The 26,576-nt window shown below is 53.6% G+C and overlaps 1 protein-coding gene across 1 annotated transcript in view; it reads left to right on the top strand.

The window, feature by feature from the left end:
- Positions 1 to 24,742, top strand: part of DIP2A (disco interacting protein 2 homolog A) — an 87,721-nt gene extending 62,979 nt beyond the window's left edge. Inside the window, 15 exon segments of the mRNA XM_034654093.1 lie at positions 58 to 167; positions 638 to 740; positions 2,304 to 2,368; positions 2,602 to 2,695; positions 3,327 to 3,446; positions 4,963 to 5,077; positions 6,421 to 6,560; positions 10,212 to 10,348; positions 10,631 to 10,711; positions 11,105 to 11,232; positions 13,648 to 13,762; positions 20,127 to 20,328; positions 21,212 to 21,321; positions 21,396 to 21,476; positions 23,929 to 24,742. Coding sequence (XP_034509984.1) covers positions 58 to 167; positions 638 to 740; positions 2,304 to 2,368; positions 2,602 to 2,695; positions 3,327 to 3,446; positions 4,963 to 5,077; positions 6,421 to 6,560; positions 10,212 to 10,348; positions 10,631 to 10,711; positions 11,105 to 11,232; positions 13,648 to 13,762; positions 20,127 to 20,328; positions 21,212 to 21,321; positions 21,396 to 21,476; positions 23,929 to 24,150 — 1,823 coding nt within the window. The 3' untranslated portion in view covers positions 24,151 to 24,742.
- Positions 24,743 to 26,576: the final 1,834 nt, after the last annotated feature.

Raw genomic sequence — 26,576 nt, 5'->3', positions numbered from 1 at the left:
TCAGCCCTGAGGCCCGCTGATCACTCCTCTGGGCTGGTGCCCTGTCCACCCTCGCAGGCTGGCCCCCGCTGTCCTGGCTGGTGATCGATGGGAAGCATCTGACCAAGCCCCCCAGAGACTGGCACCCGCAGGCCCAGGATGCAGGGACTGGGACCGCCTACATCGAGGTAATGGCCTTGTCTAACTCAGAGCACGTTGAAGCAGCCCCCACAGACTCAGCTCTTGTTTCTCATAAGAGTGTAAGCTGCCATTTATTTTAGATTACAGGCTTAAACTTACCCTCCTGTTTGAACTTCACCCCGGAGACAGAAGGGTCGTAGGGGAGCTCACACAGGTGTGGTTTCACTCCTACTGGATTGTCCCTCGCTGGCTGCCCTGGGGATGTTGGCCATCGTGGGGGAGCCCGCAGCACTGCTGTGCCCAGGCCCTTACCCCAGGGGTGCCCCAGTTTCCTCTGCGGTATCACCCCAAGAGTCACGGTGTAACGTGTGTTGCTGTGTGTCGGGACACTTAGTGAAGGATGGACGACTGACCGCTTCTTTGTAAATTCTGACAGCCTCCGTTTGGCCTCCCGTTCCATCTGCCGTGACCTCCGGAAGCATCACATAATGGATTTTTTTTTCTTGAAATCTTTCAGTATAAAACCAGCAAAGAAGGCAGCACAGTTGGGGTCACGGTGTCCCACGCATCCCTGCTGGCCCAGTGCCGGGCTCTGACCCAGGCTTGCGGCTACTCAGAAGGTAAGGGCGTGCAGCCCCTGGGGACTGTGGCTGAGTGTCGGTCAGCCCTTTCGCCCAGGTGGGGCCAGGGGCCGGAGTGCTCAGGGCGCTGTGCTCCCAGGCAGCCCCACTGCTTTCCGTACATGAGTGTGTATGTTGATTTTACAGAGCATGAAATTTGTGTGCCACCCCTTAGGCCCGGTGGGCTGGTTCCGTCTGTGGCATAGCTGAGGGGCAGTGCATTTTGTACTTAAAAAAATGGAAAACCGTCTTAATGGACCCACTTTTGTATTAACTGTTTTCTATGACTGTGGTTTTGGCTTAAACTGTCCTGCATGCAGACATACAAACGGAATCTTGAAAGTCATAGATTCTCTGTTGGTGACGCGGGTAGCACTCCCCCCACTCACTGTGAAAGATCAGATATTTAGCTTAGAGAACTATTGTTTTACAAAACTGTAAAAATGGATACATGGTAGTTTCCCTACTACAATAATACCGGAATTGGATAGAACTAGGAAGTAAATCAAATGATAGTTTAAGGAACTAAAATACGGGTGTTTAAAAGTGAGAGGAAATAAATAAAAAAATAAAGTAAAATGAAAGTCAGTCGCTGAAGACTTCAGTGGAGATTTGGAGAATGATTTTAGATATATTCAAGGGCCTGAATAATTTTTTGAGGATTGGTTCTGTTAGGTCGTAGGGTTTTCTTGTTCTGGACGTGTATGTATCGCCTATCATTTGGGTGTTTTAGCTAACAAAGGGGGCGCGTGTGCAGAACTCTTACTCAGAAAGCAGTCGCGTTTCCTGGCACAGCCGACTTGTGTTCACCATTGGTGTCTCCTGTGGGGTGCACCTCGGGGTTGCTGTGGCTTTGGTGGGGGGCCTGGACCCAGGTCGCCACCCTTACTGGAGGAGAACAGAGAGAACAGCTTTGTGAGGGAAGCTGCGTGAGCAGCACGTGACGTGTCCCAAAGATGCGAGGTGGTGGCCTCGTGTGAGGATGGGGGAGTCTGGGTGTACCCTGACAAGTCCTCACCCCACACCTCACTGCGGGGGGAGAGCCTCGAGGGGCCGCTCAAGTACACGCTGTTCCTTCCGTTTTCAGATTAATGATCAGCACAGCTCTGTGGGTTTGGTTTTTTTTTTTCAAGATGTTTAAGGATTTTTATTTATTTGAGAGAGGGAGAGAGAGAGAGCACAAACAGGGGGAGGAGTAGAGGGAGAGGCAGACGGAGAAGCAGGCTCCCCGCTAAGCAGGGAGCCCGATGCGGGGCTCGATCCCAGGACCCGGGATCATGACCTGAAACGAAGGCAGACGCTTCACCGACAGAGCCACCCAGGCGTGCCAGCATAGCTCTGTTTTAATCCAAAATTGTATGACCTTCTTCTGAGTTGTTCTGGTAATTTGAGTAGATAACCAAGATGATTGATTAATTGGTGCATGGTATTTGGAAATGCTGTGTATGTTTCCTAGAGCTCTTCATGTCAATCAATGATGTATTCATCTCAGAGTTTCTTTAAAAATGCACATGACTTGTGAAGAGGGTCGCAAGTGGTTTAACCATCTTTGTCCACTTTCAGCTGAGACATTAACGAATGTGCTGGATTTCAAAAGGGATGCTGGTCTGTGGCATGGAGTGTTAACAGTGAGTGTCGTACACTAAATGACCTACTTGTTGGGGTGGAGGGGCCCTAACGCTTCGTATCGATAGATGACACCAAACCCTATTTGTAGGTGACGTAATTAACCCTTGTCTGAACTGACGTGTCATCATGAGAAGGGCGTTGACGTTGTCTCTGCCCTCTCTGGCACGGTGTGGCCCTCTGCTGCGTGCAGCTGCGCAAGGCCTGCCCCTTGAGCACCCCGTCTCTTCCACAGAGCGTCATGAACAGGATGCACGTCGTCAGCATCCCGTACGCGCTGATGAAGGCGAACCCTCTGTCCTGGATCCAGAAAGTGTGTTCGTACAAAGGTAACGGGAAGTAACGCCATCATCTGGTTCACCCGCATTCGAGAAGTCACTTTGATTTAACCCTTGGTGATGAAGAAGGTAGTCAAGCCGACATGCAGAGCTGCAGGGAGGAGCAGAGGAGCCCTGACGGCCCGCGTGCTCCGTGACCGGTCGTGGACGCTGCTTGGCCTGTGCGCACGGCCTGGGCGGCCCTTGTGGGGGGCGGCCCCGTGACAGTTCTCTGCGGCAAACACCATAGGCTACTAATTTTATTCTCTTGAAATTTTCTTTACAGTCACATCAATACTCCCAGTTCTTAATAGTGGAGATGGTTTTAATCTGAAGTTGGGGCTTTTGAAGCTGCCCGTGGTGGAGCTGTTGATTCTAAGGGAGGAGTGTAGACAGAGGGCCATGGGGCTGCCCAGAGGCCTTGCCCTGCCTGCCCCCTGCCTCGGTCACGCAGGGCTTCCTCGTCCCTCAGGCTCTGTTCCAGCAGGGCTGGAGGGCACCTTGGTGAACCTCTGAGGCTGGGCCTCGGGTCTGTCCTCACACTCACTCTTCCTGGGGACCCGTGTTGACTCGGGTGTGTCTGTGAGGTGCCGGGGTGCCGCTTTCCCGTGACACAGGGCACTTCTGTGCTCCCCCTCTACAGCCCGGGCCGCGCTGGTGAAGTCCCGCGACATGCACTGGTCTCTCCTAGCTCAGCGAGGTCAGAGGGACGTCAGCCTCAGCTCACTGCGCATGCTGATTGTGGCCGACGGCGCTAACCCCTGTGAGTAAGCCCAGCCGCGTGAGGCCGTGGCTGTGGCCTCCCCCCGCAGGCCTGACTCGGGAGGGAAGAGGTGCGAGCGCAACACGCTAAGAAAGAGCGCTGCGGGGTCGGGGTGCTGCTGCGACGGGGACTCACTGGCCTGTCTCGTGCACGTTCTTGAAGGCACTGAATGTAAAAGCAATTTTAACACTGCAGACAGAAGATACATTAAGAGATGACCAGAATGTGGTTATGGACTGGGGGCCTGTCCCAGTGTCCTTGCCCCTGTGGCCCCAGCGATGCGGCTTGACCTCCTGCCGGGATTTCCCCTGGAATGCCGCTGTGCGCCCTGGGCTCTGCGCAGGGTCTGAGCGTGGCTGCTTGTGGGCGGCTATCTGAGGCCTGCCACAGGGCGTTCCCTGGGGAGGCTCCGTGGGGCTTTCTGTGCAGCACAAAACCCTCGACCGGGTCGCTTTCGTGTTGGCTTAACAGCTGTGTGCCGCTGTGTTTGCACTGACGCACCCTGGACCAGAGGCTGGCCTTTCATCTAGTCCCCTGCGAGGAGGGCCCTGACGGCCCTGCACCCCTGGGTCCCCCACGGCTCAGGAGGGCACCCTGCCGTCTAGCACGTCCAACCCTACCTGGGCCCTGGAGGGTCCCTCCATCCTGCCTCCAAGACACCCAGGGCTGGGTGCCTGAACCCAGTCACGTGCCCGGTCCTTGCATCACGTCCCCGCAGGTCCTTCACTCTGCCAGCTATCAGCAGCTCCTCCCCTGGCACCGGGCTCCACCCTCTTAGCTGCTAACCTTTCCCACTGGGAGGCCCTCCCCAGACCCAGTCCCACACAGACCTCAGGTCCTGCCGCTCTGCATGCCCTCCAGTTCCCTGTGGCGCTGAACCACCGGGTTGTCTCGTGTGTCCTCTGCTCTCTGCCAGTGCCCAGCAAGAGCGGGACGCAGCACCCCTCCTTTTCCGTGAGCCTCGCTACGGCAGAGTCCCTGAGGTTGTGGTACAGCCCGGGGTCCTGATGGGGCAGCCCCGAGCAGGCCGCACCCTCCTGCCTGGGATCTGAGCTTCCGTATCCGTGGCACCTCAGACTGGCCGGGGCCAGTAGGGGAGCAGCAGGGACAGCCCGGGGATGGCGCGAAGGCTGCCCCTGCCCCTTGGCCGACCCCACAGCCCCGAGGCGCTTCCAGCAGCAGGGGCTCTCGTGCACCTGGGCCTCGTGATGAGGGAGTTCGCCCCATAAATGCTGCTCACGCAGCAGACCTGTGAGGAGACGGGGCGAGGGCAGGGCTGGCGGTGCGTTAGCGCTCAGAGGCAACACGGGGCCGAGACAGAGGCCTTCCTTGAGAAACGTCCAGCTCTCACCTGCTGGGGGTTCAAGACGCGTCGTGTTTTCCGTGGAGGCAGCCCCACCCCTCCCCACAAGTGTCCCGATGTCATGACGGCCTGGAGCTCGTGTGCCCGTGTGTCGGGTCAGGCCCGTCCCCGTCAGCCCTCCGGTTACCCCGCGTCTCCCTCTGTCTCACGCAGGGTCCATTTCCTCCTGCGATGCGTTCCTCAACGTCTTCCAGTCCAGAGGGCTGAGGCCTGAGGTCATCTGTCCTTGCGCCAGTTCTCCCGAGGCGCTGACGGTCGCCATCCGCAGGTGAGGTGGTCGCTCGCTTGCTCCGTCTTCCTCCCACACCTGCTACCGATGCTGCCAAGTGTGGTCGGTCTCCAAGCACGAGAACTCACGAAGCAGTGCTCCACTCTGTGCAGTTTCCCGGGCATGTGCGCGTGCTGAGGGCGCAGCCCGGGGCCCCTCGCCCTGTGCTGGCTGCGTGTCTCACGCCAGCCTGGATCCGTGCGGGGACTTGGGTAGCGGCTCCCGGAGCTGGGATCTCTGGGCTCGTTTTCCCTCTGAGGGCTTCTCTTCCTCCTTCGTAAGCATCACAGCCTGGAGCTCTTCCCTGCCCCGAAGGGGGTCCTGGCGTCTCCAGTGCCCGGCAGCATGGACGGGGGACGGGGGACTGTGCCTGCAGGCTGTCCTGGAGCAGCACCCTAGCCCAGCACTCAGCCCCCACCCCCTCCGGAGGAAGCCCCCCGCGGCTCTCACAGCTGCATTCTCTCTGTGCTCCCCCATCTCAGCTGGGACGGTGGGGTCAGGAAACCTCAGAGCTGGCTGGCTCTCGTCCTTCCTGCTCTTAACATACCCATGTGGCTCCCCGGGCCATCTTCTCCTTCCTGGGCCACCTCTCACCTGCCCTAGGGCTCTTGTCCGCAGCGGCCTCTGAGTGCCCTCCTGGCGTAGAGGGCGGTGTGCTCACGGTTGAGCGTGTCTCTGCATTAATTTTCTGCCCTTAACCCAATTGTTAGGAAATCAGTCGTGGTTATGGTCTTGTGTTATATTAGTGTATTTGCAAATAGTCTGTATGTGCAAGTATTAAATAACCCTAACATTTTAACAGCTAAGAAGAGAAAGAACATCTTTATCCTTCACAAACCATAAAGTATTCCTCTCCTTTGCTCTGTGGTGATTTCTGGCCGTGGGGCACCTCCCTCCCACGCCTGGTGGCATCTGGCGTTCTGCGTCAGGAGTTTGGGAAGGGCTCCACTGGCCGGTTCTGGCTTGCACTCTCTGGTCTCTGGACTGGACGCGTTGGGGACCGCTCCGGGCTTCCTCGGGGCCTGTCCTGCTGCCCAGGGCTCCCGGCAAGTGTCCCAGCACAGCCAGGTGGAAGCTTGGTCAGCGTTATGACCTCTCTGGGGAAGTCACAGAGTGTCACTTAGACTGTGGCCACAGGCCCACCAGATGCCCCCGAGTGGGGTGAGATGCTGCGGCACCTTCAGGAGGCCTGTCCCCCACGGCCAGCCGTGCGGCCAGTGTCCTCACGGAGTGCGGTGCAGAGCAGAGGCTTTGGGCAGCGTTGTCCTGCAGGCAGGCTGGGCACAGATCCCCCCCCCCATGGACGCCGTCCCCTCGTCAGTGTGTCCGCCCTTGTCTTCTAGGCCACCAGACCTGGGAGGACCTCCACCGAGAAAAGCTGTCCTGTCGATGAACGGACTCAGTTTTGGTGTGATCAGAGTAGATACTGAAGAAAAGTTGTCCGTTCTTACCGTTCAGGATGTTGGCCAGGTGCTGCCGGGAGGTAAGGGACGAGCTGGAGTGTGTCCGGTCCTGCAGCTGCTTGACGTAACAGGAGTCCAGAGGGCTCCGGGCTTCGTGGGAGTGCTCTGCAAGCACATAAGTAAAAAGCTTCCTAACAGTGTTTTCCCATGTAAATTGGATTTTAATTTATAATGTTATTTTTTCAGTGTTTTGCCTGCCTCTGTACTAAATTTAGGGTTGAGCAAAATGACGAGGGTCTGTCGGTGGCCTCTGAGCAGTCTGTGTGCTTTTCCGGGGTCTGGGAACTGACGCACTGACCACATGTCGGGCATGGGCGTCACGTTGCACACATGCAGGTGTTGATCAGCTCACAGCATGCCGGGTCTGCAGACGGCCTGATGACCGGATGCCACCGGCCGGGGGTAGCAAGGGTGTGTTAGGTCAGGAGCATGACTCTGAAGGTTGCAAGAAATTCCTATGTGCGCCTTCCTGCCCCTGGGGCGCCCTGGACCTGAATGCCGGCCCCGTGGCAGTGCCACGAGAAGAGGGTGATGGGGTGGCCTGCCTGCGGTTCCCCTGCGGAGTGTTGCATAGGGAAATGGAGACCCGAGTCTGGCCCGGGAGACCCAGTGACAGTCGAGAGAGAGTGGGGGATGCGCTGTGCACGCTGCTCTGCGTTTGCCCCTCACTGGGGCGACCCCCAGCTGCTCCGCTTCCTCCTTGCCATACGGGCCCTTCTGAGATTTATGGGCAGCTGTCGTGACCCACCCTACGTGCATGTGTGTGCATGTGTGTGTGTGTGCACAGTGCTCCCCCAGGCGTGTGCGTGTGTGTGTGTGTGCAAGTGCTCCCCCAATTGTGTGCGTGTGTGTGTGCACAGTGCTCCCCCAGGTGTGTGCATGTGTGTGTGTGCGCAAGTGCTCCCCCAGGTGTGTGCGTGTGTGTGTGCACAGTGCTCCCCCAGGTGTATGCATGTGTGTGTGCAAGTGCTCCCCCAGGTGTGTGCGCGTGTGTGTGCACAGTGCTCCCCCAGGTGTGTGCGTGTGTGTGTGTGTGTTCACAGTGCTCCCCCAGGTGTGTGCGTGTGTGTTCACAGTGCTCCCCCAGGTGTGTGCGTGTGTGTTCACAGTGCTCCCCCAGGTGTGTGCGTGTGTGTGTGCAAATGCTCCCCCAGGTGTGTGTGTGTGCAAGTGCTCCCCCAGGTGTGTGTGTGTGTGTGCACAGTTCCCCCAGGCGTGTGCGTGTGTGTGCACAGTGCTCCCCCAGGTGTGTGCGTGTGTGTGTGTGCACAGTGCTCCCCCAGGCGTGTGCGTGTGTGTGTGTGTGCAAGTGCTCCCCCAATTGTGTGCGTGTGTGTGTGCACAGTGCTCCCCCAGGTGTGTGCATGTGTGTGTGTGCGCAAGTGCTCCCCCAGGTGTGTGCGTGTGTGTGTGCACAGTGCTCCCCCAGGTGTATGCGTGTGTGTGTGCAAGTGCTCCCCCAGGCGTGTGTGTGTGTGCAAGTGCTCCCCCAGGCGTGTGTGTGCAAGTGCTCCCCCAGGCATGTGCATATGTGTGTGTGTGCAAGTGCTCCCCCAGGTGTGTGCGTGTGTGTGTGTGCACAGTGCTCCCCCAGGTGTGTGCGCGTGTGTGTGCACAGTGCTCCCCCCCGGTGTGTGCGTGTGTGTGTGCAAGTGCTCCCCCTGGTGTGTGTGTGTGTGTGTGTGTGCACAGTGCTCCCCCAGGTGTGTGCATGTGTGTGTGTGCGCAAGTGCTCCCCCAGGTGTGTGCGTGTGTGTGTGCACAGTGCTCCCCCAGGTGTATGCATGTGTGTGTGCAAGTGCTCCCCCAGGTGTGTGCGCGTGTGTGTGCACAGTGCTCCCCCAGGTGTGTGCGTGTGTGTGTGTGTGTTCACAGTGCTCCCCCAGGTGTGTGCGTGTGTGTTCCACAGTGCTCCCCCAGGTGTGTGCGTGTGTGTTCACAGTGCTCCCCCAGGTGTGTGCGTGTGTGTGTGCAAATGCTCCCCCAGGTGTGTGTGTGTGCAAGTGCTCCCCCAGGTGTGTGTGTGTGTGTGCACAGTGCTCCCCCAGGCGTGTGCGTGTGTGTGCACAGTGCTCCCCCAGGTGTGTGCGTGTGTGTGTGTGCACAGTGCTCCCCCAGGCGTGTGCATGTGTGTGTGTGTGCAAGTGCTCCCCCAGGTGTGTGCGTGTGTGTGTGCACAGTGCTCCCCCAGGTGTGTGCGTGTGTGTGTGCAAGTGCTCCCCCAGGCGTGTGTGTGTGTGCAAGTGCTCCCCCAGGCGTGTGTGTGCAAGTGCTCCCCCAGGCATGTGCATATGTGTGTGTGTGCAAGTGCTCCCCCAGGTGTGTGCGTGTGTGTGTGTGCACAGTGCTCCCCCAGGTGTGTGCGCGTGTGTGTGCACAGTGCTCCCCCCCGGTGTGTGCGTGTGTGTGTGCAAGTGCTCCCCCTGGTGTGTGCGTGTGTGTGTGTGTGCACAGTGCTCCCCCAGGTGTGTGCGTGTGTGTGTGTGCACAGTGCCCCCCCGGTGCGTGTGTGTCTGTGTGTGTGCGTGTGTGTATGTCTGTGTACAGTGCTCCCCCAGGTGTGAGCATATGTGTGTGTGCGTGTGCACAGTGCTCCTTTAGGGGTGTGTACATGGGGGTGTGTGTGTGTGCGCGTGCTCAGTACCCCCCCGGTACGTGTGTGTGCGTGCGTGTGTGTGCGTGCACAGTGCCCCCCCATGCGTGTGTGTGTGTGTCTGTCTGTGTTCACAACGCTCCCCAGGTCGGCATTTGTTAGTCGTGACCATTGCCAAGCTGACTGACTTGTTGAAGGCTGATGGTGTCTTGTTTCCAGCAAAGACCTAACCTTTCAGCGTGTTCGCCCCAAGGAGTTTGTGGCCTTTTGTGATTTAGATCAGGGTCCCTGCCAGAAATGCAAGCATGTGGGAGTATTTGCCTGTGACCTGCTCCCCCTCCAGCATTGTCTCTGCTGAGTCTGTGGTCTGACTTGTGAATGAACAGAAGCAAGTGAATGAGCGCCCCTTTCCTTGTCCTCGTAGGAGAGGAGAATGTGTTAGAGAGTACTCAAGAGTCAAAGGAAGGGCCATGCCCAGGTGAGCACAGGCTTAATTCCTCACTGGGTGACCGAGTTTCCCTTAACAGATCACTGCACATTCTGGTGCGCGTTTCACGCTTCTGTTGGAGGCTGGTTTGGGATGCCTGCTCTGTGGCAGGGCTGGGTGGCCTGCAGTGACCCGACAGGCAAGGTCCCCCATGCCCAGAGCGGGCAGCAGGCAGGATCGTCCCGTGGGGAGCACCTTCGTGACAACCGCACAGGAGGGTGACTGGGCTGTGGACGGGGCCACACCAAGGCTACGGGGCTGCGTGGGGCTACGGCACGGGACAGGGCTCGCCCGGCATCTCCCGTGACACGAGGGGGCACAGAATCTGTCCACGAGAGAGCAAGTGTCCTGTCGGCCGGGGCTGCGTGCAGGATGCGTCGTGCTTTGGTTACATACTACATGGGAAACAGAAAGACGCACACCTGGAGAGAGCGTGTGGTATGCACGTCCTCCAATTCGCCGTGAGAGCACGCTGCGTGTGTGATGTTTTGTTTCCGTATCTGCAAATGCAGCTACAAATAGATCTTCGTGAATGTGACCCATTTACGTGTGTTTCTTGTGTATGATTTCGAGGGCTTTTTCTCTTTCTAGCTGACGTCTGTGTTGTGAAGGTAGACGGTACCCCTTATCTCTGTAAAACGGATGAGGTTGGAGAGATCTGCATCAGCTCCAGCACCACTGGCACGGCCTACTATGGACTACTTGGGATCACGAAGAGTGTGTTTGAGGTTTGTACCTTTTCCTGCCCTTTACGTTGAAGAGAGTTTCCACGAGCGTCAGTGGCACGCAGCGAGCAAGGCACACCGGCTCCCCAGCCCTGCTGGGCGTCGAGGTCAGCCCGGGAAGCCAGCACAGGACATGCCCAAGTGTGCAGAGTGCAGACTGCCCACTCCACCGGGGATCCCTGGGTGATAGCCTTATCTGGGGAGCCGCACCCTGGCTGGCACCTGGCCAACTGGTCAACTGTCCGTGGAGCACAGCCTAACCGTTCCCCTCTCTGCTCTGTGCAGACTGTCCCGGTCACGGCAGGAGGCGTGCCCGTGTCTGACAGGCCTTTCACCAGGACGGGGCTGCTGGGCTTCATCGGGCCTGTGAGTATGTCCTGCTGCCGCGACTGGGGCCTCCAGACAGGCCCACACCTCAGTGGGGGGGATGCTGCCCACATCCAGTGCAGATCTAGGGGCCAGGGATGCTCTCCACGTCCCACAGTCCACAGGACAGCACCCACGACACAGTGCTGTCAGCCCAGGATGTCCCTGCTGCTGACTTTGGGAGCTCTGCCTGAGTCCTGTACGACTTCACCTTTCCTGTGCTGCCCCCCCACCCCCTCCCCGGATGTCCCCTTGTCCCCACCCCAGCCCACCAGGATGCAGGACCCTGTCNTGGTTTCCGTATGCCATCAGCTGACTGTAGCAGCTCTCAGCCACCTGACCCACAGAGCCTGCCTGCGTGTTCTGAGTCCTGACCTGTGTCCTTGCTTCCAGGATAACCTGGTCTTTGTCGTGGGCAAGCTGGATGGGCTGATGGTGGTTGGAGTTCGAAGACACAATGCGGACGACCTCGTGGCCACCGCGCTGGCCGTGGAGCCCATGAAGTTTGTCTACAGAGGCAGGTGATGCGCTGCGGGCCCCTGTGCTGCGGCTCTAGGTCCCTTCTCTGCTTGAAGTCTGAGAATCTGTCTGCACTAGAAGCAAAGCCAGTGATCGGAATACACAAAACCCAAAAATTCCTGTTCATCAGAAAATCTTCACGAAGAAAAGGACGGTGTTTGCAGCCATGAGCCCATTAGTGTCCTCACTGCACACAGGGCTCAGCACCCTAGAACCTCACACACGCGGGTTCAGACCGTCAAGGACCAGTTTCTCTGAACCACCTGAGGGTTAGAGAGATGCACGGAAGGTCCTACCTCGCTCCTGGGATGAGCATCTGTTCAACTTTTCTGAATGTGTTAGGCAAGACTTTCTGACCCCGGGCAGTTAACTGGGCGTGAAGAGGGAAGCTGGGTCTGGCTCTGTTCAGCTCCTGAGCTTTTCATCCTGAAGGAAGCAGTGCCTTCTCCCAGGTGGCCCACGCAGCTGACTGCATTTTTAAATTTTCTTCTTCTCAAGGGGGTGCTTTTATTAGTCAAACTAGGGTACCTGTGAGTCTGGACAGACCCTGCCTTTGAATATTCCTTAAAGAAATAATTAGGGAATTCCGCCAGATGGTGGGTGCTGCTGGCCCTTCTCGTAGGTCAGGATGACGGGGTTACCACCAAGGAGAAACCAACAGGGCAGGCCTGTGTGGATGCCCGAGCGGGGGCTGCCAGGACATCATGACCTGCCCTCACAGCAGAAACAGGACACTGTTGGTGCGGGTGTCTGTGGGGATAATGTCAGAGTGGCGACACCTGCTTCTGAGTGGCTTAGGGAGACCCTGGGCGCTGACGGCTGAGCAGGCAGCTGACGACGCAACGCCGTCGTGAGCAATTAGTGGGGGTGTGGGTGATTGCGTCTGCCACTGGGTGGGGCACCTGCCTGTCCCCACCACCACAGCCACCTGGAAATAGAGCCACAGGGGCGCCTGGGTGGCTCAGTCAGTTAAGTGTCTGACTCTTGATTTCAGAGTCCAGCTCAGGTCACGATCTCAGGGCCATGAGATTGAGCCCCGAGTCAGGTTCCTTGCTGGGCATGGAGCCCGCTTAAGACTCTCTCTCACCCTCTGCCTGTACCTGCTTGTACTCGCTCACTTGTTCTCAAAAAGAAGTTAGAAAGAACTAGAGTCGCAGCCGATGCAGTGCGTACGCTAGCAGAAGCAGCACATCCAGAAATATTACAACACACACGAAATGAGTTCTCTGTTCTTAAACACAAACACAGTAGGTGGAATAAATAGCAGGATAGACACGGCTAGAGAAGGAAGTGAGGATCTGGAAAGTCAGATTAAGGAAGTACTCCAGAGGAGGTTAAAGAAAGTAAGATGAAATAAGAAACTTTAAAAAACCAAGAGAGACAGGGAGAGAGGAAGGGCATCTAAATAGCAGACACGGCAGTGGGGTGGCCCGGCCTGGAGGGGAGGGCAACATCTGAGCAGCACGAAGCTGGGTTTGCGGGACTCGAGAAGGGTCCGACACCGGGATCAAGCGCAGGCCGTGAGACTCCCCAGCGCTGGGGCAGCTCGAGAGGGTGGCAGTGCAATGATGTTTTTAAGTTATTAAAAGGAATTTTTAACTTAGATTTTATGTTCATCCCAATTGTCACTTAATTGTGCAGTTGTAATAAAAATATTCTTGGGTACATAAGTTTCAGAAGTTTTGTTACAAAAAGACCCTTCTGGTGAAAACATGTTCAGATGAGATACTAAGAGAGACACATTCAAGATGTATGAACGCAAGGGAAATTTAGTGCTGGGTAAAGTGCGTGTGCGCGTGTGCACACTTGTGCACGCACCTGCCGAAGGGGAGAACAAGAGAAAGCAAGCATGTCCACAATGGCTGGAGCAGGAGGTATGCTGGGCTTGATGGGGAGACCAGCTTCTTGTCTCACGGGGAAAAAACCAGCTCCAAATGTAAGAGGCAAACGGCAGTAAATACAGAGCAAGGGAAAGCGCTGGAATTCCTAAGGCGAGACAGGAGAAACAAGTCCCGTTACACCACAAAAAACACAGGATGCTAACACATTAGCGAAAGAGGTTTGATCAGTTAGAGTAAAAAATACAGCTGATAATACTTCTAGACAAAGATTTTTGCACAAAGAAATGTATCACGTGCATTAACATAATTAAGGAAAATTTTCTTTTAAGATCCGTGCCTGCTTAAGCTTTGCTTTGCACCGAAGTCCTCTTTGTTTTAGCGAATTGGCACTTATTTTAGCTGTACTGTAGGAGATGAGGGACTGGTCACGTTTCCAGTTCTCAACAAGCAGCCCATTGTTAGATCGCCTTTTCACCACAAGCACATCTGGACCCTCCATTTCAAGGGAGAGGAAGCGTCCGTGTCCTGTTTGGTGTCCTCTGCGGAGTGGTCATTTTTGTCCTCGTCTTCCCCCAGGATCGCGGTGTTCTCCGTGACGGTGCTGCACGATGACCGGATCGTGCTTGTGGCCGAGCAGCGGCCCGACGCCTCCGAGGAGGACAGCTTCCAGTGGATGAGCCGCGTGCTGCAGGTGGGCCCGGGCGGCTGGCCACCTTCCTGGCCTCTGTCTCCGGGAGAGTGGTTCTGACGAGTCCCAGTGCACATGCCCTTCCTTCGGAGCCCTGCCTGCCTGCCCGTCTCTAGCCCAGTGCCGAGCAGGCCACGTGTCCCGTCGCCCCACACACGGTCACGGGGTTGACTTACTGAGAGTCGCGGCTTCCTCCACCCTGTGCTGCCTGCACACAGTGGGCGCTAAAGAAATCCGGGCCTCGTAAGGATGAGGGAACAGCATTTTGAAACTGTAGTTCCGTGCGAGGGTTAGAGTGCCCTAAAACAGCAGTCCCGTAACTCCTGTCAATTAGGGTGATATCAGTTGAGACCGTTACTTAGATTCGGACCAGGCCACGGCCAGGGGCCCTGGGGGAGCTACGAGCATGTATGTCACTGCCCTGGTGCTGGTTTCCACCGTTTTGTTGTGAAAACGTCAAAGCTAGAGCGACGTGGAAGGCCTGGCGCAGAGAGCTGCTGATAGCCAGTCTTCAGGTTCATGGTGGTTGACACATCGTCACACTTGCTTGTCACGCGCGTGTCCCTCTGCCCACTCCTCCAGCACGCTGTGTGGCACCACCTTCCCTAGAACCGCACGGCGGCACTCGTTTCTTTAAATACTGAGCTAGAGTCCAGTGCACTATTTTGGGGGGAAAGGCAGTAAAATTTACATTCAGTGACATGCACGACCCTTGCAGGTACTGTCCGGTGAGGGGATTTCAGTTGCTGGGATGGATTTACATGTAGAACGAGCCCATCCGTGGGTGTGCAGGCCGTGAGTTCGGGCAGCAGTGCACCTAGAACGAGCCCATCGGGGTGTGCAGGCGGTGAGTTCGGGCAGCAGTGCACCTAGAACGAGCCCATCCGTGGGTGTGCAGGCGGTGAGTTCGGGCAGCAGTGCACCTAGAACAAGCCCATCCGTGGGTGTGCAGGCGGTGAGTTCGGGCAGCAGTGCACCTAGAACGAGCCCATCGTGGGTGTGCAGGCGGTGAGTTCAGACAGCAGTGCGCCTAGTACGAGCCCATCGTGGGTGTGCAGGCGGTGAGTTCGGGCAGCAGTGCACCCAAGGAACCAGGGCGCCACGGTTGTTAAGACGCAGAGTACATGCGCCAGTGGGTTGTCCCGTGCCCCCCAGCCCGAGAGCCGCTGGTCGGCTGCATGTCCACACACATGAGCGGTATGGCACGTCTCCCTTTCCACCACAGACGCTCTAGGTAAAGGGACTCGCACAGTGTCGCCTCTCTGTCCGGCTCCCTTCCCTTGGCGTGGTTTTGAGAGCCTGTGTCGTCGTGTGGAGTTGTGCTTCTTGTCTGTTCACATCTTGGTGGACGTTTGGGTTGCTGGTTTCTGACTCTTACAAATAAAGCTGCTGTGGGCAGTGGTGTACAAAGCTTCGGGTGACTTTCCCCTGGTGTCCCGCCATCTCCAGGCCAGTTGTGTGACGTGGCATGAGGCACTGGCGCAGGCACCCGAGAAAGGAAGCTGGTAGAAACAGGCGTAGAGCTGTCTGTGTCAGGGACGCCAGGCAACCCTGAGCTTCCCAGTACTGTTTTCCCACGAGTATCTCACAACATTTATTTTTAATAAAATGTGTGATGTTTTACTATGGAATGTTTCTAGCACAACAAACAAAAGGAAGAGTATAATTGATGTGAGAAACAAAGGAAAAAGAGAATGTAGATAAAATTAAAGGTCCTTATAACCTGCAATCTGTTGAGGAGGACCGAGGACCCGAGGCGGGCTGAGTGTAACATTCCTCCAGGAAACTCCCAATCTTAATGTTGATGCCTTGCTACAGGGAAAAACAACGTTAGCGTGACGATAGCCAGGCCTCCAGGAGCCTGCGAGTCCTCTGGAGCAGATCAGAGTCCTTTTGGACACCTCCCTCTTCCTTACCTCCCCCAACCTAAAAGTATATAGTCAGCCACCCCTCACAACCCTGGAGCAGCAGCTCTTTCTGCCCACAGGTTCCTGTCCCCCCCACCCCCGGGTTTAATAAAACCACCTTTTTTGCACTGGAGACGACTCAAGAATTCTTTCTTGGCCGTCGGCTCCGGACCCCACCAAACTCACCAACATCCAAAAACTGCATCATCATGACCCCATGTTCCCATCACCCTGATCAACAATTACCTGTCCAGGTCCTGACTGTGTCCCTACCTGGCCTCGTCCCTACCTGGCCTCCCCGCTTCTCCCTCAGGAGTGTTTTGAAGTAAATGCCAGACATCACATTTTATCTGTAAAGATTTTATTTCTTTAAAAAAGGAATACTGTTATCACATCTCTAAGAATTAACAATAATTTACTTATTTTTTAAAAACTGAGATGTACGTGACGTAGAAAACTAATCTCAGGACTACAACATAATGATTTGATGTTAGATGTACTGTGAAGTGTCACCACAATAAGTCTAGTAGACATTCCTCACCAGACATAATTACACATCTTCTTCTTGTGATTGAGAACTTGTCAGATGTCCTGTCTCAGCAGCTTCCACACGTACAATACAGCATTTTTATGTCTAGTCGCCGTGCTGTGCGCTACAACCCCAGACTCTGTTTTGTAGCTGGCGGTTCGTACCCTCGGACACCTTCTCCCGTTCCGTCCGCCCCCACCCCCGCTCTGGCAACCGCCGGTCTGTTCTCCGAATCTGTCCGCTCAGTTTCCAGGTTTCACCTGTAAGTGAGATCATGTGGGACGTGTTTTCCTCTGACTGACTGACTTTGCTCAGCATCATACCCTCGAGGCCCATCCACGTTGTCACAGATGGCAAGATCGCCTTCTTCTTCATGGCCCGAGTAATAATCTGTGGCGTACACACCGCGTCTTCTTTATCCTTCCTCGGTCCGTGGACACACGGGCTGCTATCATAGCTTGGCTGTTGTAAATAATGCTGCGATAAACATAGGGGTGCATTTATCTTTTCAAATTAGTGTTTTTGGTTTTTTTGGGTAAATACCTAGTAGCACAATTGTGGGATCGTAGTGTAGCTCTATTTTTAATTTTTTGAGAAGCCTCCGTACTGTTTTCCACACTGGCTGCACCAGCTGGCACTCCCACCAACAGTGCGGAGGGTTCCTTTTTCTCCACATCCTCAGCAACACCTGTTGTTTCTCGTGTTGTTGACCTTAGCCATTCTGACAGGTGTGAGGTGATCCCTCATTTTTAAAAATTTGCATTTTCCTGAGGATTAACGATGTTGAGCACCTTATCACGTACCTGTTGAGCATCTGGATGTCTTCTTTGGAAAAATGCCTATTTGGATCCTCTGCCCATTTTTTAATTGGATTGTTTGTTTTTGCCATTGAGTTGTTTGAGTTCTTTATATATTTTGGATATTAACCCCTTATCAGATATGTGATTTGCAAATATTTACTCCCACTCAATAGGTTGTCTTTTCATTTTGTTGATGGTTTCCTCTGCTCTGCAGAAGCTTTTTTGTTTGATGTAGTCCCACTTGTTTGTGTTTGCTTTCATTGCTTTTGCTTTTGGTGTCCAATCCATAAAATCGTCAACAAGACCTGTGTCAGGGAGCTTAACACCTATGTTTTCTTCTAGGAGTTTCATGGTTTCAGGTCTCATGTTCAAGTCTCTAACCAATTTTGATTTTATTTTTGTGGATGCTCTGAGAAAGTGGTCCAGCTTCATTCCTTTGCATGTAGCTGTCCAGTTTTCCCAGAACCGTTTATTGAAGACCATCCTTTCCCTGTGGTATATTCTTGCCTCCTTTGTCACAAATTAATAAAAAAATATGTGCTTGGGTTTATTTCTGGGCTCTCTGTTGTATTCCGTTGATCTGTATGTCTGTGTTTATGCTAATACCATACTATTTTGGTTACCAAACTTGTAATATAATTCAAAACCATGAAGTGTGATGCCTCCAACTTTGTTGTTCCTTAAATTTGCTTTGGCTGCTTAAGGTCTTTTTTTGGTTCCATACAAATTTTAGGATAATTTGCTTTAGTTCTGTGAAAAATGCCATTGGAATCAGGGATTGCATTGAATCTGTAGATTACTGTAGATTACTTAGTGGACATTTTAATAATATTAATTCTTCCAATCCATGAGCATGGAATTTCTATTTCTTTGTGTCTTCAATTTCTTTCATCAATGTCATAGTTTTGGGTGTATAGGTTTTTCACCTCCTTGGTTAAATTTATTTTATTTTATTATTTTTGGTGCAATTGTAAATGGAATGGTTTTCTTAATTTCTCCTTCTGATGGTTCATTCATTAGACTAGTGTACAGAGACACGGCAGATGTTTCCTGTGATTTTACTGCATGTGTTTATCAGTTCTAAGAGTTACTTCTGGTGGAGTCTTAAGGGTTTTCTATATATAAGATCATGTCATCTGTAAATAGTGACGGTTTTACTTCTTCCTTTCCAGTTTGGATGCCTTTATTTCTTTTTCTTGCCTTATTGCTGTGGCTGAGACTTCCAGTTCGGTGTTGAGTAGCAGTGGTAAGAGTGGGCATCCCTGTCTTATTCCTGATCTTAGGGGAAAAGTTCTCAGCTTTTTACTATTGAGAATGGTGTTAGCTGTGGGTTTGTCAAATATGGTCTTTCTTACATTGAGGTATGTTCCCTCTATACCTGCTGTGTTCAGAGTTTTTATCCTAACAGTAATTTCTTGTTGTAATTGAATATCTGGTCACTATTCAGACTTCCCTGATTATCTAATGTTTAGTTTGTTTGTTAGATTCAGGATCAAAATGAAGTAAAAAAATAATTGTACTTGGTGGGGACAAGGTCCTTAAGTCTTTTTAAATCTGTAGATTCTTCCTCTGTCATAGTTTTCCCGTGGTTAGTTTGTGCACAAAAATAAGTGGTTTGTGCGGGGTGTTTCTTTAGCCTGAGCTCTGATGATTGTGCCTCTGAGCTGTTATCTAATACAGCCGTCTGTCCCCTGCAGTCACCCTGGACGTTGCAGTTGCATCAGACTTAGGCTCAGTTTTCTGGCAAAACTTCCTTCTGGAAGGTAGCATGTGACTCTGGCGCCTCTGTGCCGTTCAGCACTCCTGAGGTCACTGGTCTGTTGGGAGTTCGCAGCGGAGCTACCCTGCTTGTCAAGGCTCACCAGGGATGCCTTAGGAGTTTCTCCTCTGGAGAGCGCCGTGTCCTCCTCAGTCACCCAGGGACCTGGAGGCAGGCTGTGCAGGAAAACAAGATCAAGGATTGATTTCAGAGTAGTGAGGTGGTTTCTTAGAATCCTCTTCAAGTGACCACTGAGTTTTGTTTATTTGTTTCACTAAGAACTAGTGGATGCAAACATACTTGATGTGATTCAGTCTATTATAGTTTTTTTTATTATTCAGTGGTCAGTGGGAGCCCCTTCAGGTTGGCTCTTACGTCCTTCTCATGTACCCTTGGAATTCTTTGAGGCCATAGCAGAGGCGAGGAAGCTCAGATGCTTGGGGGAAGGCAGTGTGTTTTGCATCCTAGACCTGTCATGGCCTGGACCCTAGAGACCCTGCTATTTCCTAGGGGAAATGGCATTGGGGACCACCATCTGGGCACCTGATGTTGCTGGCTTCCTCACTGTGTCTGGGCTTTCTTCAGTGGACAGAGTGGGACATGATGTCTGTCTGTAAGACTACCTGCATCATGAGTTTATGCTGTTGGTTCCAGCTCAAATTCAAGACCGCAGAATTTTTACTGAACTCATCGATCTCCTTGCCCCCACACTGAAAAATTGCAGACATCAACTGCTCCCAACAGAATCCCTCATCTGCCTCAAGCCACACTACACACCATAGTCTCAGAACAATGGTCTCCACACTACCTCTAAAACGTGAGATTTCTGAGAGCAGCTAACATGTTTTTGCATTTCTTTTGCCCACAGGGCATATCTCATCAGGGGTGGACTAATCAAATTACCGTGTATAAAGTAACTTTAAGTAGCTTCTCTCTCTGGGACTTTGCCGCCAACCTAAGTCCAGTCCAGCCAAGTTTATTTCTTTTATTTCACTTTCAATTGTTGGGGAACGCTTTCTAAAATTTCAGGTTTTTTGGATGTAAAATATATACATGTCTCCAAAGTCAAATCTGAATGCAAGATGAATTGAGAGAAGTCCAGTTTCTGCCCCCACAGCTGCACTGGTTTATCTAATTTTCCTTTCTTTAATATACACTGTTTCAGGTTTCTGTGTGTGTGCGCATGCACACGGTATGCGTGTGTATTAAATGATAGATGCATGCACACGTCTCTCCGTGTTTTCTTGTGGAACGGAATGTCTCCTTGATCTCACCCGGTGCCGCTCCCATCTCCCAGCCGCTCGGGTCAGCTCCTCGGCAGCTGTGTCACATGCCGGGTCTCAGTCCCTCCGTCTCGTGTTGTCCCTTCCAGGCCGTCGACAGCATCCACCAGGTGGGCGTGTACTGTCTGGCGCTGGTTCCTGCCAACACCTTGCCCAAGGCTCCTCTCGGAGGGATTCACATTTCTGAAACCAAGCAGCGTTTTCTGGAGGGGACGCTGCACCCATGTAACGTACTGATGTGCCCTCACACCTGTGTCACCAACCTTCCCAAACCTCGCCAGAAACAACCAGGTTGGTCCTATGTAGCAATAGTTGTCTGTTCAGTCTCGATGTTGGTGGCAGCCACACTCGTGGTTAAATGGTACAGCCCTCGTGGGGCCTGCATCTGTGGGGCTGGGGTTAAGAGCCAGGCCTACATCAGGGCAGTCACCGCCTCCTGCCTCCCTGGAACCACGCCGCAGATGAAAAAACTTTACCGTGTCACCCTGTGGGGTTCTCACCTGCCTGTGGGCACCCATCGCAGGGACTGAATGCAAGCGTGGCTTCCGAGGCTCAGAAAACGATGGGCTGACTCTCTGGGAGTAGAGGTGAGGCCTGAGAGCGGACGTGGAGCTCGGGGATCGAAAGACACACTGCGGTGCTGGGGGCCGGCCATGCCGCTCCCCGTGACCCCGTGCTCTGCCACAGCCTGGAGCTGCTGACACCTGACTCTCCCTTCCCTGAGTCACACATTTAAAAACTTAATTTTAGAGACCGGTTTGACTGTTATTTTTGTTCTCTTGGTTATGTAAATTTTTAGTAAATGCTAATTTTCCTTTCACTGATTATTGGACACACAGAATATCATTAAATAAAGTACATTTACTCAGGAAGACTTAATTTCCTGTTTTATATGTGAAATGCAGTAAAACAACGCAGTGTATTGAGCGTGTGGCTGTGGCTGAGGTCCAGTCATACCCCAGGTACACGGCGGATGGCGAGTGTCTCCGTCTGGCATTGCTTGTGTGTGAGAGAGATTCTCTTCGTCGCTCACCATGACCCTTACTGGTTTCCGGAGCACCAGCACCTTCGTGAAGGGGGAAACGCCCCTCAGACAGAAAGTGTTCTGGCCCCAAAGCCACAGGACGGTCCGTCCCCGAGCTGCCACCTGCTCACTCAGAATCCCGTCTTCCAGAGGTGGGGCCGGCCTCCATGATCGTGGGGAACCTGGTTGCCGGGAAGAGGATTGCACAGGCCTCCGGGAGGGAGCTGGCGCACCTGGAGGACAGCGACCAGGCCAGAAAGGTAACGGCGGTGCCCAGGGGCGCGAGGAGGGTGCCCCTCGGCCGGACTGCGGACTGAGGGGCCTGTCTGCGCAGTTCCTGTTCCTGCCCGACGTGCTGCAGTGGCGAGCACACACCACTCCCGACCACCCGCTCTTCCTGCTGCTCAACGCCAAGGTGAGGCTGAGCCCCCGCCCCGGAGCCGCGCCCCCGCCCAGCCTCCCCCCTGCTGTCTTCCCCGCGCCCCTCTTCTGGCGGTGACCTTTCTGTGGAGCTAGTGTTTAGCAGGAAAATTCTCAATTAAGAACAGTATGCTTGTGAAGACTTCTAAGTAAGCCAAAAGGAAATGTTTATTTTGTAAAAATTAGGAATTTAGACTTTTTGAGTAGGGCTTTAATATTTCAGTGCTGTTTACTGCCCTGATCCTGAGGTAGGTTCAGAAATTCACTGTCATGGTTTTGGCTACCCTTTCAATGAGATTACACTGTACCAGGAGTTCTTAGGATAGAAAGGAGGTGCTATACCCCTCACATCCAGCTTTGGGCCAGCAGACAAAATTTAGAAACATGACAAGCTAAATAACAATAAAAATCCCGCCTCACTGCAGTGCATCATCACACAGACCGTGAGAACGTTTGCACTTGGACGCCGTAAAGGGCAGGTCACTGTGGCCTTAGAAAACGCTGGTCTAGCTTTTGTTTCTGCTCATTACTGCCCACTGTTTCTTCATTCAAAATATATTTATTGATACCTGTTAGGCTCTGGGTGTTAAGTAAGAGAGAAACCGTCCTGCCCTTGGGACGCTTGAAGTAAGTCTTCTCTGCTAGAAAACTAGTCCGTTAAAGAGACTTTATGTTCTCCGTTGACTGTGTATCCGCAGGTCTAGAATGGTGTTCAGAAAACATTTGTTTAATCACTGATTGCGTTCTAAAGCATGGAGATAGCCAATAATTAACAAGTGGCCAAGGTAAAATGAGTTCATGATGGGAACCCGAAGATGAGAGCAGCAGGGGTATGGCCCCAAGTACCGAGGGCTCTGGGGCAGCAGGGCCAGGGGCTGGCTGTTACCAGATGGTGTGGCCGGAAGCCTGCGTGGGACTGAGCTGTGGGCACATGATGTGGTTCGTGGTTCTGAGTGGCTCCTGTGGGTTGCAGGAGGGTGAGTGTGGAGTGGCAGCTCAGAGAGGAGGGGCCCTGGGTGGGGGCCACACAGAGGTACCCACCAGGCACGTGTGGAGAGGCAGACTGTCTTTAAAGCCAAGAGGGAGCTAAGGAGGAGCCTGGAGAAGACTGGGCCTGGCCGGTTCCAAATTCATTCCTGACATTCCTCAAAGCCACTGGTAAAACTTCGCATTTCTTTTGATTTGTCAGCCTTCTTCGGTTTTGAATTGTCCATAGGTCCCTGAGGACATGCTGGCCTTCGACCTTGGAGGAGGCCTGTGGCCGTGTAGGTGGCTGTCCAAGGGGACTGGCAGGCTCTGCCTGGCCTAGCTCCCTTGCACGCACCCTGCGGGCCTTTGTGCCCGGCTCTGCGGACAAGAGCGTTGGCCTACGTTGTGGAGAAGGGAGGGGCTCTGACATTAGGCTGGTCTGTTCTGGGGCATTATGTTTAGAACGAGCTGCATTTTAATTTCCTTAAGAAAAAAAAAAGCTCTGAGGCCTGCCCGACTCTGGTCAGCCGAGAGGAGGAGGCCTTCGCTGGGAGCTTGTCTGCAGTCCTGATGTCCTTGGCGGAGAGGCGAGGCGAGCCTGTGCGCTCCTGGAGGGCAGGCTGCAGAGTGTGCAGTCCCCCCGCCCGCGGGGAAGGGGGGGGAGAGGGCGTTTACGCATGCACGCATGTGTTAGGTTCCAGCTTATGGGTGTTTGTTTATTTAGCGCTCATTATTATGTGTATTTATATTCAGGATAAAGGTTGTTTCTGGGGAAGGAGAGGATGAATTAAGGGTGGTTTGCAGAGTGGTGATGATTTGTTTTTGAAAAATTTAAACATTATGTGGCAGAATAGTTTTACGTAAGGAGACGCTGCATGTTTTCTATATTATTCTTTATAATGTTGTTATAGTTAAGATATTTTATCAGAAAGGCCAAAAGAGTTTTCTTTTTTTAATTTAATTAGATTTAGTTAATTAATTTATGTTTAAAAATGTTTTTAGAAAGAGAGAGAGAAAGCGAGCTCACACGAGCGAGTTGGGGGAGGGTCAGAGAGAGAGAAAGCACCTTAAGCAGGTGTGGAGTCCTATGTGGATCTCGATCTCACGACCTGGAGATTGTGACCTGAGCTGAAATCAAGAGTCAGACAGTTAGCCGACTGAGCCATCCGGGTGCCCTCGGGAGTTTTCTTTAATGGCTGCCCCTCACTATCCTGGACAAGCAGCGTGCCCACCGCTCTGGGCTCTCTGGGACACTGCACGGCTTGTCCCTTCCCTGCTGGAGAAAGAGCCGCCTTTGGGAATTCTCCCTGAGATACAGACGACTAGGAAAGACAACAGGTGTGTCTCTAGGACTGGCACTGGCCCCGGGCCCTAACCAAAGGAGTTCCGGGCACAAGATATGCGCGGTGTGCACACAGGTGCCCAAGGAGCGGACCCCTACCCCCAGCTCCGTGCTGATCCCCGGACTACTTTCCTAGGGCACCGTCACCAGCACTGCAACCTGTGTCCAGCTGCACAAAAGGGCAGAGAGGGTGGCTGCCGCCCTGATGGAGAAGGCAAGATTGAGCATCGGGGACCACGTGGCTTTGGTCTACCCCCCAGGTAAGCACACGGAGGCCTCCCTCGGCTCTGTGCTCACGGGGACACTCTGTTCTTACAAAGCAGACACCCGGGTAACCTCCAGCCAGGTCAGAAAATAGACCTTGGCCAGGTGCCCCAGGCGTCCCTTTCCATTCCCCGTCCCCAGCACATCCTCCTCCGCTCTCCCGGCGGCAGCCTCTGCCCCGACCCTGTAGTCATGTCTTCCTCTGCCCCGGGTTTGAGCGCCCAGTGGAGCACTCCTGCCCCTCAGGTTAGTCTGCCAGTTTGCTTTAAATCTGATATGTTTTTAGAGTCTCTTTTAATCCACAGGCTCCCCCTCTCCTCCTCTTTGTAATTGATCGACTGAAGACCTGGTTTGACTCTGCAGAAGCCCCACGGTCCAGATGCTACCCAGCCCCATGCCCAGGTGCAAGCCAGCATGTGCTTGGCTCCCGTATTTCCTGCAGCTTGGCAGCTAGGTCCTGGCCCGGGGTCAGACTCGGGTTCGGTGTCTTTGCCGACTCCACAAGGTGTTGAATTATTCCATCGGGGACCCATGTTGGCTTGTGTCTCCTTTGGTGGGTTAACAGCCAACGATTGATGCTTCAGTGTTCATTCGTTCATTCTTTAGGGGTCACAAAACAGTGATACTCTCATTTTGTCATTTCTAGTTTTCACTTATTGGCCATAAAACTAACACACAGAAACGTCCCTCATCTAGCATTTGGCTCCCCAGTGGTGGAATTCATACGTGATTCTTTCCTTCTGTGGGTCCTGTATATTCCTGTCACCCTCCAAAAGTGACCGGCTCATGGATCTAAAAATGCGTACATCATTGTGAATGTGTTAGGTTTCAGTCCTTTGCAGTCGGTTTCTTTATCAAAGCTCAGGTCATCCCACGTTCAGGCACAGGAGCCCCTTCCGGCTGGCTTCACGGCGACCAGTCTGCTGTGACAAGGCACGTCAGGCTTGCGTCGTGCCCGTCCCAGCCCAGATCTCGAGCCAGCCATCTCTCACAGAGCCCTCTGTGTCCCCAGAACAAAACCTGGGTGTGAAGGATGCTCATTTCTTCCAGACTGGCTGCTGTTCATTGGCCTTTCGGAGAGCAGAGCTAGGAATTACGAATAAACACACCGTATCTCTTAGAGAGGCAGTACCTTACAGCTTATATGTTAGTCCCGTTCTACCTTGTCTCGCCCATTTTCCATACCAAGAATCCTGCTTCTTCAGAACAGGGAGATAATAGAATTCAAATATCCCGTAATCACTCACTACTTACACCTTCATCACCTGCAGTTGATATTCCCAGAATATCCGCACAAGTACTGTAAGCACCTGGGTCACGTTTGGAAACAGGTTAATTTTTGCACATGCCCTTCTGCTCCTCCCTTCCCCCCACCCCTCATTGCTGCCCCGTGTTTGTGACATCAGAGGGACGGACGGACGGCCCTTACAGATCCAGCCCCTTGGCTTCTCCTCCTTCGGTTTCTGTTCCTCCAGGAGCTGTCTGTCCCCTGGTCATGTAGGTTTCTGAAGCTCCTTTTCGAGTCCATTTCTCAGGAAGCATTCCTAGGAACAGTGTCCTGAGTTCTTGCCTGTCGATGGTGATTTGTACACTTTGTGATTGTCAACAAAATCCAACGGGGTAAACTTTGAAGGTCTGATTGGCTCTCTCTGGTGACCCCTGAACCCGGCCACCTGCCGCGTAGCGGGCAGAAAGGAGCTGCGCAGAGCTGCACTGATGAGAGGCTTTCGTGGGCAGAAGGGAGCGGGGCGAAGACGTTATCCCAGAAAAACGGGTTAGTTGGCCAAGGTCACTCCTTCAGGGGACCGCGGGGTCTGCCAGACAGATGACCTCGCTCGTGCCGACCAGGTGACTCCTGATGGAGGCCGAGCTCCTGTTTCTGGGAGAGGCCGTCGATGTAATTAGGTTAAGTCTCAGTTTGGTGACCTGGGGCTCCACCTCTCTATTCGATCCCGCTGCCCAGTCTGGAGGTGTCCCTTCTGTGAGTTTGTCGTTTGCCTGTTAGCGGGTCTGGCGCACAGGGGACGTGCACTCAGTGTCTCTCCCTCTTGCTGGTGACTCATGCCTTTGCTGAAGTGGGAGGCCTGGGTCTGTTTCTCATGCTTGGCGCCGTGCTGCTCCAGGCTCGCAGGTCAGAGTCTGGCTCTTCTTCCCCTTTTGTGAGTCGTCTGGCCTGGAGTCTTGCCGGCTTCCCTTTTCAGCTCAACATCCAGGAAAGTGACAGGGCTACGCCCAGGTGTGGTCCTGCTCACTGTCTTGCGTGCTTCATATTGGGGTTCTCATCTTCATCTCAGGAAAATGTTCTTTCTCATGACTGCTTTTCCTTCCTTTTTCCTGTACCTGGAAGTCTTCTGACTTGTGGCTTGGATCTATCCTCCCCATCTTGGGTGCCTTCTCTTCGGTGTGCTCTGTGCCTCATCTCCGGGCCACTTGTCCATGCCCCTTTTCAGCATCTCTGGGGAGACCCTGGGTTGCACTCAGCATTTCTCTGTGCTGGGATTGCTGCTGCTGGTGGGCGGC

Source organism: Ailuropoda melanoleuca, chromosome 1 (assembly GCF_002007445.2).
Source record: "Ailuropoda melanoleuca isolate Jingjing chromosome 1, ASM200744v2, whole genome shotgun sequence".
NCBI classification, from domain to species: Eukaryota; Metazoa; Chordata; class Mammalia; order Carnivora; family Ursidae; genus Ailuropoda; species Ailuropoda melanoleuca.
This window is presented reverse-complemented; position numbering and strand designations above follow the sequence as displayed.